At 35.8% G+C, this 13837-nt stretch overlaps 1 protein-coding gene across 1 annotated transcript in view; it reads right to left on the bottom strand.

The window, feature by feature from the left end:
- Positions 1–12128, bottom strand: part of LOC103524294 (neuroligin-2-like) — a 33288-nt gene extending 21160 nt beyond the window's left edge. The window contains exon 1 of the mRNA XM_026833379.1: positions 11986–12128. Coding sequence (XP_026689180.1) covers positions 11986–12115 — 130 coding nt within the window. The 5' untranslated portion in view covers positions 12116–12128. The remainder of the gene's footprint in view (positions 1–11985) is intronic.
- Between the last annotated feature and the right edge of the window lie 1709 nt (positions 12129–13837).

Genomic DNA, 13837 nt, shown 5'->3' with positions numbered 1-13837 from the left:
GCATTAACCCCGAAAAACGTCTTTTTTAAAAAAAAAAAAAAAAAAAAAAAAATGTGATAATGTCAATATTCTACTTTTACTATTATGTAGGTAGGTACCTACCTAATATACTGGTAGCTATGTACCTACTTACACTCATGAGAAGAAAATTTGGACTGTAAACCTTTGGAACTTTTTCAAACATCAGCCATGTTTTCCATGGAAAATATAGGGCCAACTTTCTTCTCTTTCCACTTTCGGGACTTCGAATCTGTATTAAATTTCTTCTCTTTTGGGACAGTAAGACCTTATTAGCAGTTACAGATCCCTCTATCAAACCCCTAAAAAAAGCAAAAATTGCTTGCAAAAGAAAAGGAGGACAGAACCAGCCGTTCCTAGAACATTCAACAGAATTTTTAAAACATTCTGACAAGGCAAGAAATGGGAATGGAAACAATCCCAAATTTTTTGCACCTGACTGTATTTTTTCTGTGTTTTAACGGCTTCACATAAAGCTTGGAACCTTTGTCCAGAGGGGCTATCAGGTAAAATTAATTAAAAATAAATAGAGCTTTCATCAGTATAGAAAAATCATAATCAGCTCTTCGTATAGGGTAGAACTTTGGGTATAGGGTACCATGTGTAGTAAAAAGTAAGTGGGTAGGTAAGTTCCTATAGATATACTAATATTGTGTACCTAGTAAACATTAAAGTTTGTGCCCGCATGTGTCTTTCTTTTGGCTTATTGTACAGGGTGACTTTTTACAGGCATATCTACACAGGTTTAGGTTTGAAAGTAAAACCCAGAAAAATCGCGATATCTATGAGAAAGATTCGATTTATTTGTAAGCAAATTTAGCATTTCCGTTTTAAGCTAAAAACAGAGTAAAGCGGAGAGCAAAGAGCATAGAGCTTTTTGGTATGCTGCTAAACCGTCGCTCAACTTTATCTTAGCTTCCCTCTTTGGCATTCAGCACTTACCTTAGCCTTGAGCCCTGTCTGGCCTGAAGTATAAAAAATAAATCTTGTTTTTTGTTCAGAATTTCAAGGCTCTTTTTTTCTGGATATCTGATAGGATGCTTTCAACTATTATAAGGGTTTTAAATTTAACATCACCCTGTATATAATTGAAAGCTTACTCTCCGTAGATAAAAATACTGGGTACCGTCCACGGTATTATCAAAAACCCATAAAAGTGTTCCACAGGCAGGTATTATTATTATTATAGAGGCAATAAAATTCATGCCAAAATCATTACGAAAAACGCCCACTCCAATAGCTTTCCATCTCCTCTCTCTCTCTCTCTCTCTCTCTCTCTCTCGCTCTCTCTCTCTCTCTCACGCTCTCTCTCTCTCTCTCTTTTCCTCTTTTTCCTAAGGGCTCTTCCTTTTTAGTCCGTCCTTCCTTTATTATTACAATAGTAATAAAAAGGTATAAGGGACGGACTCCTTCTCCTCTTTATTCTCATCTTTATCTTTTCCTTCCCCCAAACTCCCTCCTTCATTTACCCCTCCTCTCAATTCTTTCTCTGCAAACTTTATTTTGTATTTATATGTATATACTTTTTGTTACCATCTGTAAATAAAGTTTGATCCAATTGTGTAATAATAATAATAATAATAATAAATCTATCACAGAGTGTGTTGAAGCTATTACAGAGAATAATAAAGTCGTCAGAAGCAATGACAAAGCCGTCCTACAGAGAGTGATAAAGCCATCACAAAGAAAATTAAGTCATCACTGATAGTGGTGAGAGAGAGAAATAGGAGAGAGAGAGACGTAAAGGTAATTACCTACTAGGCGAGGTTAACGTCAGCTTGTAGACACTGGTGCTTGAAAGCGTTAAAGCCATAACGAAGAATGCTAAATCTAAATCCGGCATCTAAAGAGTGCAAAAGCTATAAATTCGTTAAACTAGCTCACATATTATTTAGAAGAGGATAAGTTAAACTTGGTTAATGACAGTATAGCCACGAGGGGTTTATGTCCTATTAAGCATCGACCTTTAAAATCTGCTGGCCCATGATTAGTTTTTTCCCAGAACTGGCTATAAAATTTTAATCCCGTAGTCTGTGGAAGTAAAAAATGTAAAAGCCACGTCGTAACGCCTTAATACCCATAACACGTGGATTCTAGATTTATAATGTTTTTCCGAACTATGGATTCAGGGCTTGGATTTTTTTCTAGAAATCTGAACCCTCTGGGAATACTGTTTCTCGTCCACATTCAGTCAGAATTCTAATAAAAGTTACCGTCTCATGTTAAACCAGACAGGATTCCAGGTATAAAATAATAGAAATACGTATACGATCTAGATTTTAAAGGTACACAAAATCAACTGCATAATGTGCTCATATTACATTCATTGAAATTCATTCTGGGAAGAGATTTTCCCAAAGCTTTGGCTTTTGAAATTGAACTATGGGCGTAAAATGTATGGGAAAATTAAATGCAACCAATCTCTCTATATACAATAGAAAGTAAAAAAGGTAGAATAATCCTCTAATGTAAAAAAAAGATGTAGAGATACACATTACTCATAAAATTCAATCTCCATTGGAAGCTTATCTTAGGATTTCTCCCATAGAAACCGAACAAAAATAGGTGCCTACGTAATAACCTACAGAGCTGCAGTTACGTATTTTATACAAAATTTATTATTTACCTGTAATATTACAGGCTCATTCGGCGAATAATTGCAATTGTTGCGAAAATGTTGAGTAAAAGAAGAAAAAATTTCTCTCTCCACTCAAATAGATAATACCTACATACTATGTACGAATAATCAACATTGAAGTGATTCATATCAACAAAGAAATCAATAATGCTTGGAAAAGTGGACGATTGGAAAATTGGACAAGATTTCTTGACAAGAATATGACGGTTATCCACAACTAGTACAATCTTCTAGGAACCAATATACCACCCTGTATTCAGTTCAATAAGGTTGACACACCCTGTAGTTTGTTGAATATTGTCACAGCAGGATCATTCATCATTAGTTTATCATCAGTTTCATCTTCATTCATAATGTAATTTTCCACGCTCCCTGTGTAATAATTATCCCTACTGAAAGGCGGCCATATTGATAAAATGTTCAAACAAAAACCGCTCGGTTAGTTCATCGTTAGATCCTCATTGGTCCCCATGCCCATTATGGCCAAAATATGAATTGCTTTAAGTCATTATTAAACGTTAATTTGATTGGCCAAAAAGTTTGAAATCGACCAATCAGATTGCTTAAACCGAGTGTTAAACCAAGTTTGAACTCTGATTGTGGTCTTAGCCATGAAAAGATTCACAAATGTGACAAGGATGCAACACAAAACGTTTGGTTGAGATGGTTGCTGCGCTTGGCGGAATTTTGACCGCTTTGGGACAGATTTCGACCGTTTTTTGGCAGTTTTCAGCTATAGCGACAAAACGGTTAGAGAATTAGCTTCAGGATATTGGTTTTTATTGTCTTTTCTCATGTTCATTTCGTAGAAATGCAGGAACACGTTTTTTTTTTTCAGGGAATTCAATTTTATAGGTATTGGAAAAAAAATACACATTCTTTTGACTTTTCTCGAACCCGTTACAGACAGATAATTTACCACACTATCCAAGATGATGATCATTAGTTTATCATCATTCAAAACATCCCAAGTTCAAAACCACGAGGTTGAACTTTGGAAACTTTTGAAAGCCCAACCCCCCTCATCTCCCCCATTTGTACACATGTAGGTGATTTATCAAAGTCTCAAGTCTCTCTGTGCTTACTAAAGATGGCTAACTAGGTATAACTTGAAAAAAAAAAAAAAAAAATGTTCCTAGGCACCGCTTTGCAATACCTACTATAACTGTAAATTTATAACTGCACAACAAAAGATTAATAAGATAACATTCATTTTTCAATCTCCATAAAAAAGAGAGAGAATTTTGTTTCTCTATTTTAGAAAGTCGATGTTAATTTTACACGAAGAGTAAAAAAAATAAATAAATAATATAATAATAATAATAAAATAAAAAATATACGTAGGGTAGCACGTGTAAAAAGTTGAGGAAAAAGTAAAAATTGATCCACGTCATGTTTGCAAAACAAGATGGATGAAATTAGAAAGTAAAAACAAGATGAAAGATTTTTTTTAATATTTTTTAATGAAGTTGGTGAGATGGATCCACTCGGAAAGAATTGGATCATTGGATGCTCTGGAGAAAAGGTCATGTAGGTATGTGAATGATTGGATCCGTTATATCCCATTTAATAATTTATTTGGATCCCTTTGCGGTTTCTGGTAGATATGAAGAAAATTAGTCCTTTTCTTATTCTGAACGGATAATGTTCGTGATCGGGGAATGGTTGGTTTTCTCCTACCCTGTCTTCCTCAATCAATTCAATAAAGCATTTATTTATACAAATGTACGTTTGCTTATGTTACAATTTTACATGGAAATACAATACAAAATTACAAACATAATAAATACAGAGAGCAACAACTGAAATGTAACAGAGTAGGAGAATAATATACGAGCGTAAAAGAAGAAGCGGAAGAAGAAGAAGACCTCTCTTCGATTTCGGAACGATGCGACCTTAGCAGTTACAGTTTCCTCTATCAAACCTCTTTAATAAATTGGATCCCTTCTAGAGTGTGTAGATGTTTGCAGAAAAAAAAGAAGAAAAAAATCCCTCCGCGGTTTTAGATAGAAATGAAGAAATGGTCCATTTCTCGTCTCGAAATTCATGTATGTATCAGATGTATCACTATTTTCTCTCCCATTCTGTATGTCTTCGGCTTAAAAGCTTTCAGCGAAAAAAGTTTTTCTATTTTTTTCTTCCCTGCCTACATAAGTATTCAAATAGAAATGAAGAAATGGTCCATTTCTCGTCTCGAAATTCATGTATGTATCAGATGTATCACTATTTTCTCTCCCATTCTGTATGTCTCCGGCTTAAAAGCTTTCAGCGAAAAAGTTTTTCTATTTTTTTTTTCTTCCCTGCCTACATAAGTATTCAGACACACTTTGTGCGAGAAGACATTCTAATGCACTTTACACGTCGAGTGGAGAAAAGACTTGGAGGAGAAAAAAACATTTTATGTGTCGACACCATCATGCAGGAATCAAAATATTGAAACATACTCAAAATGGATCCACTATAGATTCCTTTTTCGTTTTCTTCTTCCTCTCTTCTTCTGCCTTTTTTCGCCTTCTTTTTCTTCCTTGTCTAACTCTTCTAGGAAGAAAATACTTCTCTTCGTCTTCTTCTTCTTCTTCTTCTTCCTTTTCTTCTTCTCCTTCTTCTTCCTCTTCATTTTCTTCTTCTTTTTATTCCTCTTCTAACTCTTTTTCCTCCTCCTTCTCTTCTTCGTCTTATTCTTCGTCTTGTTCGTCTTCGTATTCTCCTTCTGCTTCTTCCTTTTCTTCTTCTTGCGCTTATTCGTCATAATAATGTACTTTTTATCACTCTGGATGTAGGTAAGGGGGTACTAACCTTGCTTCGTTCAGAATTCTTCTCTCATCCGTCTGAACCAGAGCGTTTTCCTTGCTCCTTTTTAGAATTTTTCAAGTTTACATAACACTTACCTACAAATAAATACATTTATACATTTTTTTCATATTCTAGGTCGCTGGTAGAAATTCCATTATACCTATGACAAAATCAGGCTTAGGTACCATGTCAGTGACAAAAGCTCGTCGAATGCACCAGTTTTCGTTGTTGTATGCACCAGTTTTCGATGTTGTATGCACCAGTTTTCGATGTTTAATAATAATAATAATAATAATAATAATAATAATAATAATAATAATAATAATAATAATAATAATAATAATAATAATAATAATAAATAGGTACCTTATGAAATGTTGCCTCTTTCTTTGAATATTTATTTCTTCATTGTATTAGTCCATAGAAATCTTACCAAGGCAACTTTCGATTCAAACCCTTGTCAAGTGGCCTGTTCTTTATGTAAGGCGACTTGCACACCGTAAGTTCTTTGAATTTCCATTTCGTTCGACAAGCAAGTTGTAAAAGTTTATTCCTAACATGAAAGAATGTGTATTTTGTTTTACATACGTGATGTATGAAGTAATTGCTCGGAAAAGCATGAAATATGTCTAAGTAGAATAAAAATGGAAGGTACAAAGCTGCCAGGTATTAGGTAGGTACCTACCTACATAATGTGATAGGAGAAATAATAATAAATATATACCTACCTAACCAGCTACCTATAGCCTAACCTATAGGTATTTTTTTCTTTTTATAAAAAAAGATGAGTGTTTCACCGCCGTTTTTATTTTGTAGAAATGAAACAACTGCTACATTAGATGCATGTGGTCTGTGTCGCAGCATGCCCATCCCGTCCTCTCATCAGATGGGCGAGAAGAGACGCAATACTTCCCATTTAGGTGCTGGGTCAACACGAGAACACCAGAAAGTAACCCGTTGAAATATTTGCAATCGAGAAACGAGTACAAATTTTTGTCGATGGTGGGATTCGATCCCGGGACCTTCTTCTATAGGTAGAAAGAAAAAACAGGGTTTCATTTAGGTATACCTACGTTACAGTGTTATCTTTTGGATTATTTTCTTCTTCCTTGTTTTACCTGCCTCTGGACAAATAAATTTACTATGTTATAGGTGATTAAAAGTTAAATTCCCAGCCTAGTTAGCTTGGTTGGTAGCGCGTCTGCCTTGTAAGTGCTAGGCCGCGGATTCGATTCCGGCCCGGGGCGGATTTTATCCTGATGGGATAATGTTCGTTCTCGGAACGGCTGGCTTTCTCCTATCCTCTTCCTTCTTTCTTCCAGTTAGGGACGATAAGACCATAACAGTTACAGTTCCCTCTGTCAAAAAAAAAAAGTTAAATTTTATTCGAATTATTCTATAGTGGTAGTACGTGTACTATAGGTATCTATGTAACAAACTTGTTATATTAATAGTTCTAGTTCTTAAAGTTCAAAGTATAAAATTATGTACCTATCTTTTGATGGGAAATAGGGTAAGGGAACCAAAATGGGACACTTTGGACCCTGTCTATGAAGGAAACGATCTTGCAGGTCCTCCTTGTCATATCCTACTGCTCTTCCTTCTTTCCTCTTCCACTATTCCTACTCCCCTTTATCTACATCTTTAGACATTTTACTGTAGCTATCTACTGGGACTATTCAGAATTGAATAAGGAAATGGGAGGGAGAAGACGAAGGGGGAGAAGAAGGAAGGGAGGAGAGAGGGGGGAAGGGAGATGGAGGAGAGAGTCTAGTAATCCCGAATATAAAATTACCCTGCCTCATTCCGAACTGCAGTATTACATACAGATACGTGTATCTTTAAACCTTATTGAGAGAGAGAGAGAGAGAGAGAGAGAGAGAGAGAGAGAGATAGGGAAATACAAGGAGATAAAAAATAGAAAATGAGTGGGCTGAATGAGAGAGAGAGAAGAAAAGGGAAGAGAGAGAGATATAGGGAAAGGAGAAAAGGGAGAGAGGGAGGAATAGAAAAAGATAGCTACTTCGAGGAAACATACACGGAGAAAAGAAGAAAAAAAAAGATAGAAGAAAAAATAGATAAGGAAAAGGGTTGTATGAAAGGCAGGGAGAGAAATAGATGGAGAGCGAGAGTGAGAGAGAGAAGAGAGAGGGAGGGGGAGAGAGAGAGAAGGAGAAGGAAAAAAGAGAGAGAAAAGGAGTTAGAGAGGAAGAGAGAGAGGGAGGGGGAGAGAGAAGGAGAAGGAAGAATGAGAGAGAAAATGAGTTAGAGAGAGAGAAGAGGGAGGGGGAGAGAAGGAGAAGGAAGAAAGAGAGAGAAAAGGAGTTGGAGTTAGAGAGAGAGATAAGAAACGGCCTTAGTTACTATTTTTTCTGAGGACCAAGAGGAGAGAAAAGGGAGATCTAGAAAATGTAGGTCGGTGAAATGTTCATCTCTTTTTTTTTTCTGAAAACTTAATTCTTCTTAAAACTTCTTCAGTCGTTCTTGAAATTAATAGGTGTGCCTATTTGCTCACTCTTAAATTTGAGCGAATTTTGAATGGCGAATCTCGGGCATTGTCCATATTGGTATGACAAATGTTAGAGTGAGCTTTGTGTCATTCCTTGGAGGGTTCCTTTTTCAAAATGGCCGAGGAAAGCTACCTCTCCTTATTGTTAGGTAAATAGAAAGTTTCGAAATTAAAATTGAAAGTAAAAATTAATTAGAAAAATGAAAAATAAACTTTTTTTTTTAGAAAAAAGTTATCCAATAATATGTTTCTTTGGGAATGATGAAAAAACCCTTTCACTATAAAAGGCAAAATTTTAGATTAGATATTTAAGGAGACAGGTAGGTCTCCTTAAATATCTCGACAAAAAAAGTCTTGCAATTCATTACCAGTCATCTTATCTCAATTTCCTCTTTTCTAATCTAGAGTCTAGGTATTTTTTTATCTAATCCAAAATGCTATTTTTAATTTAATTTTAACAATAAATTACCAAAATAATAATAACAATGGAAATCCTCTCCAAAGACAGAAAAATCTCAACTAAGGAGCAAAAAGGACGGTACCTCTTCAGGAGTTAGGGAGAGATAATTGATTAGATTTCATCCCAAGACCGAAAGTTTGGAAGAACTTTTTTTCCAAAAGAATTCCAAGTAAATCACCCTACTTATCTATTGATCACCCTCTCTCCCTTCCAAATTCAATGATCACTTCCACCCATGAGATCACGAAATCTCATTTTTTTCAGGTACCTACTTAAATTCTTCCTCTTTTTATTACAGTTTTTTAAAGTACCTATAGGTATTTTAATATAGTGTAACCATGAAACCGCTTGCCTGGGCCCTGTTTCACTAACAACTCTGCACTGTTCACTCCTTAAGGTTGGCTTGTTGGGCGTCCCGTCCGTAAGCGCTAGGTCGTGGGTTCGATTCTCAAACGGGCCAGATTTTATTCTAAACAGATAGTTCGTTCTCGGAAAGGCTGGCTTTCTCCCTAACCTGTATTTCTTCTCTTTCCACTTTCGGGACTTCGAATCGGTATTAAATTTCTTCTCTTTTGGGACAGTGAGACCTTAGCAGTTACAGATCCTTCCATCAAACCCCTAAAAAAAGCAAAAATAATTATGAGAAAACTTTAGAGTTAAATTTATAAATTTACTTCCTTCGATCAATGGCCACTCCTATAATCATTAGTTTATCATCAGTTTCATCTTCATTCATAATGTAATTTTCCACGCTCCCTGTGTAATAATTATCCCTACTGAAAGGCGGCCATATTGATAAAATGTTCAAACAAAACCGCTCGGTTAGTTCATCGTTAGATCCTCATTGGTCCCCATGCCCATTATGGCCAAAATATGAATTGCTTTAAGTCATTATTAAACGTTAATTTGATTGGCCAAAAAGTTTGAAATCGACCAATCAGATTGCTTAAACCGAGTGTTAAACCAAGTTTGAACTCTGATTGTGGTCTTAGCCATGAAAAGAGAGAGGGAGAGAGAGAGAGAGAGAGAGAGAGAGAGAGAGAGGGAACAGTGTTCTACAGTGTGATCATAGCAACCCCACAATAACTTTTGAACTATTTGAGGTAAACGATTGAAATTTTGGGTACTGTCCTCGATTACCTGTCTAGTTTTTTTCGGGCTATTTTAATTTTCAGGAATTTTGAACAAAAAATATTTACCAACAATGAACTGAACTGCACAGAAATTACGGGTCCTTGCGGCCCCCGATCAAGACCAACATCTAATGAGGAAATTTCTTCAAATTTTGATTCAAGGCCATACATGATTGAAGAGGTCGGATTTATATACAAAATTACAAATAGCTAGATATTTACATATGTACAAGTTATTTATGTACTAATACATAATACCTATGTACATGTTGATACGTAATATTTCATTAGGTCCTCATTAACAAATTTTGACAACTCTACTGGCGGAGATACAATTGTTTATCAAATTCGGCAAATTATTCAGCATTCACTCATTCTCTCTCCTAATCATCTCTCTCTCTCTCCTCTCTCACTCCCTCCCTCCTCTCTCTCTTTCTCTCTCTCTCTCTCTCTCTCTTCCTTCTTCTTTTCTATTGTCCTGGCCATTTATATTGCTCACATCACCCCCTACCTCTCCTCTCCCCCTCCTTTATCTCTTTTTCTCTCTCTCCCTCCCACCCTCCCTCCCTCTCTCTCTCTCTAATATGTGAATAATTTCATCTCTCAAATTTACATAATATTAAATTAATCTATTATGTACCTATGTATGTATTATGTACATACTTTGAAGGATTTATGATTTTATGGCATTATAATTATTGATGGGCAATGGTATTATGTGGATATCTTTTGTGTAATTGGGATTTTGTTAAGTTTGTAACCATGAAACCGCTTGCGCTCTCTCTCTCTCTCTCTCTCTCTCTCTCTCTCTCTCTCTCTCTCTTTCTTTCAATCTCCTTCTATTTTCTCTTTCTCATTCCCTCTTTCCTTTTTCTCTTTGTGCTCTTTTTTCTTTCTCCCTCTCTGCTCTTTCCTCTCGCTCCTTCCCTGATTTTTTGCTCTGTATCTTCCTCTTTCCTTCTTTTCCTCACTTTCCTTTTTTTCTCAATCTTTCTTCTGCTATCTGCTGAATTGAATTCAATCTTTCTTCTGAATTAGGTACGTAACTTCGTCGTTGCTCCGAAATCATTGATGGAAAAATCTTTTGGACTGTGAAAATATAATGTTTTTTCCAGCTCTTGGAAATGGATATGGAATTGAATCATGTGACCTTGATCTAAATATTGTTAGGTAGAAAAGGCATATAGGTAGGTACATTAAATTTTACTATATTTTTATTTTAAAACTTTACATGGATAACTTGTACCTACTTATCTTTTACTGTAAAAATACAAACTTGAACAATTATATCAAAAGGAACAGGCACCAAACTCCAAATGGACGGAAGAACGAAAAGCAGACCAGTCGTCCCGAATGAAAATCTACTGGCAGAAAAGAAAACAATCTTCACCATCTTGATTCATGAAAAAGTCAAGAACAACGTTTGTCCAAAAAAAAAAAAAATCAAAATGTAGTTTTTTGAAATATAGGTACTCGGCTCAATTTTCTGACTAAAATATTAGGTACATATCTATCTGTTACTAACTTATCCAGAGATTATATAAATCAGTTAAGGTAACGCCTACCTACCTAAAATAAAATTAATAAAGTTCTCTCCAGTACTGGCCCCTATCCCCCTTTAGTCCTGCCCCTTCCCTTCCCCCCTTAGTACCTCCCCTCCTCTTCTTAGGTTATGAAGAGAGTCTAGTGGCCAATTTAATTACGAATCTGTGGAGATTTTCCCCTCCTATTCCTTCTTCTTCTCTTCTTTTTTTCTCCTTCTCCTGTTCCTCCTCTTCTTTCTCCTACTTCGTCTCTTCCTCCTCCTTCTGCCTCTTCTCCTACCTTTTCCTCTCGATTTTTTTACGACTCTGATGGTGGGGGGGTTTCTGTTCTCAAAAAGTCATTAACACCATAGATTTCCAGCGTCAAAATTGATAGGATCTCTACACACCTTAGGAGTGCTTGAAAATGAAGAGCTCATGTTACTCTCATCGTCTCAGCTAAACTTACCTACATATTATCGATGAAGAGCGATGATAAAGGCTTTTCTATTTTTAATCTTTTGCGTTCATTTATGTTTGACGTCAGAAGAAAAGGTGTTTTTTTTTTCCTTTCTAGGTATTACGAAGTAATGAGAATGAGTTGAAATTGGTGCAAATTTTCACAATTGGGAAATGGGCGGAAATTAATGTCCGTTTTAGGGTCCCCTGAATCAAAAAAGTTGTTTTTACTTTCCTTATCCTATACCTATCCTACAGGAAGGAAAGTACCTAATATAGTTGGGCGAATCCCCCCCCCCTTTGTGGCGCTTTAACTCTGGAATACCAGGTCGTTCACGCCTTCATTAATTTTTTTAACAATTATTAACTTACCTAATTTTTTAATTAAAAATTATTATTTTTTTTAAATTAAAAATTAAAAAATTAAAATTAAACAATTATTATTAACTTACCTAAAACTCCTAGTCGAAAGTTAACAGTGACCACTATCAGATGGCCATAGCTAGCTAGGATACTGCCGTCGTAGGGGTTGCCTGAGTTCCATTCGTAGCTTTCTCCGTGGATCAGAATGAGGGCTGGCATCGGACTGCCTATGTCATCCATGGAGTTTTCTGAAAGCAAAAATAAAAGGAAATTTAATTGTTTTTCAATTAAATTTAAAGTCAATTTTTTAGTGGAGATGAACGTTAAATTGTCTGGCTGGCGGGCGTTAAACAAGGGGTAGACCAGTCCGAATTTCCCTTGCTAAAGAAATAGCAAAGATTGAGTGGGGCTGTGGAGGGCATCCAGTCGTAAAGTTTGTAGCCAAAACCAAATGTCAGCCCAAAGCAATCACCCTAGTTAGCGCTGATTGAGAGGCTGACGAAAAACGCCGCCCACGTCTGTATACGGGAAAAGGCGAAGAAAAAGATGAAGATGACAGAAGTTTGAGTTTTATTCATGTTTTGTATCTATTACAATACCTTCAGCAAAAAAAGAAAAGAAGAAAACTATAATCAAGAAATTTTTGAACTTTCAGTACATCTTTACGTAGGTGGTAGGTAGTACACCTGATAATGAAAATTCGGAAAATTTCTACTCCACCGAAATCACCCAATCAGAACGGAGAAATGTTCCTTGAATTTCCACAGTATTTTCCCGGGCTAAAAAAGAAAGAAGGAAAAAATTATTATTATTATTTTTTATTATTCTAATCAAAAAAAAGTAAAGATAAAAAGAAGAGAAATATTTGAAGGAGGAGGAGGAGCAGAGGAAAAAGAACAAGGAGGAGGAGATCATGAAGAAGAAGGAGAAGAAGAAAGATAAGGAGGAGAAGAAGGAGGAGGAGAAGGAAAAAACCGGAGAAATAATATTGCTATGCGGTTCTTCAATCTCATATTTCAAGCTGTCCGCTTTACAAGAATTACCAAAATAATAATAACAATGGAAATCCTCTCCAAAGACAGAAAAATCTCAAATAAGGAGCAAAAAGGACGGTACCTCTTCAGGATTTAGGGAGAGATAATTGATTAGATTTCATCCCAAGACCAAAACTTTGAAAGAACTTTTTTTCCGAAAGAATTCCAAGTAAATCATCCTACCTACTTATCTATTGATCACCCCCTCTCCCTTCCAAATTCAATGATGACTTCCACCCATGAGATCACGAAATCTCATTTTATTCAGGTTCTTAAATTCTTCCTCTTTTTATTACAGTTTTTTAAAGTACCTATAGGTATTTTAATATAGGTACCTAGATACTGGGCCTTCTTAGAAAGGGCCTTTACTATTTTTTCTGAGGACCAAGAGGCGAGAAAAGGGAGATCTAGAAAATGTAGGTCGGCGAAATGTTCCAATGAAGTTTCAGAAAAGTTCCAATGAGGTTCTTTTTCTAAAAATTTTCACATTTCTAAACTTCAGACTTTGAAGGACTGACTTTATTTCGTTGTTTTCCAAGTCGGAAGCAAATGCTGGGGAGTGGTAAAGAGATCTAGGTTATGTACATATTTACGAGTACCTAATATACAATATATTGACATCTATGTACATACAAAACTCATAATATCAATAAGTTTATAGCACCTACGAGAGCACTCTTAAGTTTGGACGTTTCTGGGACAAAAACTCTTCGCTGGAACTTTATCACTTGTTTCACCTTTTCTGAAAGCTCTTCGAAAGTTTCCAAGAGGTCACCGCTCGACTGCTATCAGTTTTAAATTAAACGTCAAAAAAGTTCAAGATGTTTTGTGCTTGAATTCTTTCTCCTGATCACAACTTGAACTAAGTAAGTAGGTACCCAGTATCTACCAACCAAAAAATCGTTAT

The sequence above is a fragment of the Diaphorina citri genome, unplaced genomic scaffold, assembly GCF_000475195.1.
Source record: "Diaphorina citri unplaced genomic scaffold, Diaci psyllid genome assembly version 1.1 scaffold91, whole genome shotgun sequence".
Taxonomy (NCBI): Eukaryota; Metazoa; Arthropoda; class Insecta; order Hemiptera; family Psyllidae; genus Diaphorina; species Diaphorina citri.
Note: the sequence above shows the minus strand (reverse complement) of the source record. Positions and strands in the feature narration are given on the sequence as shown.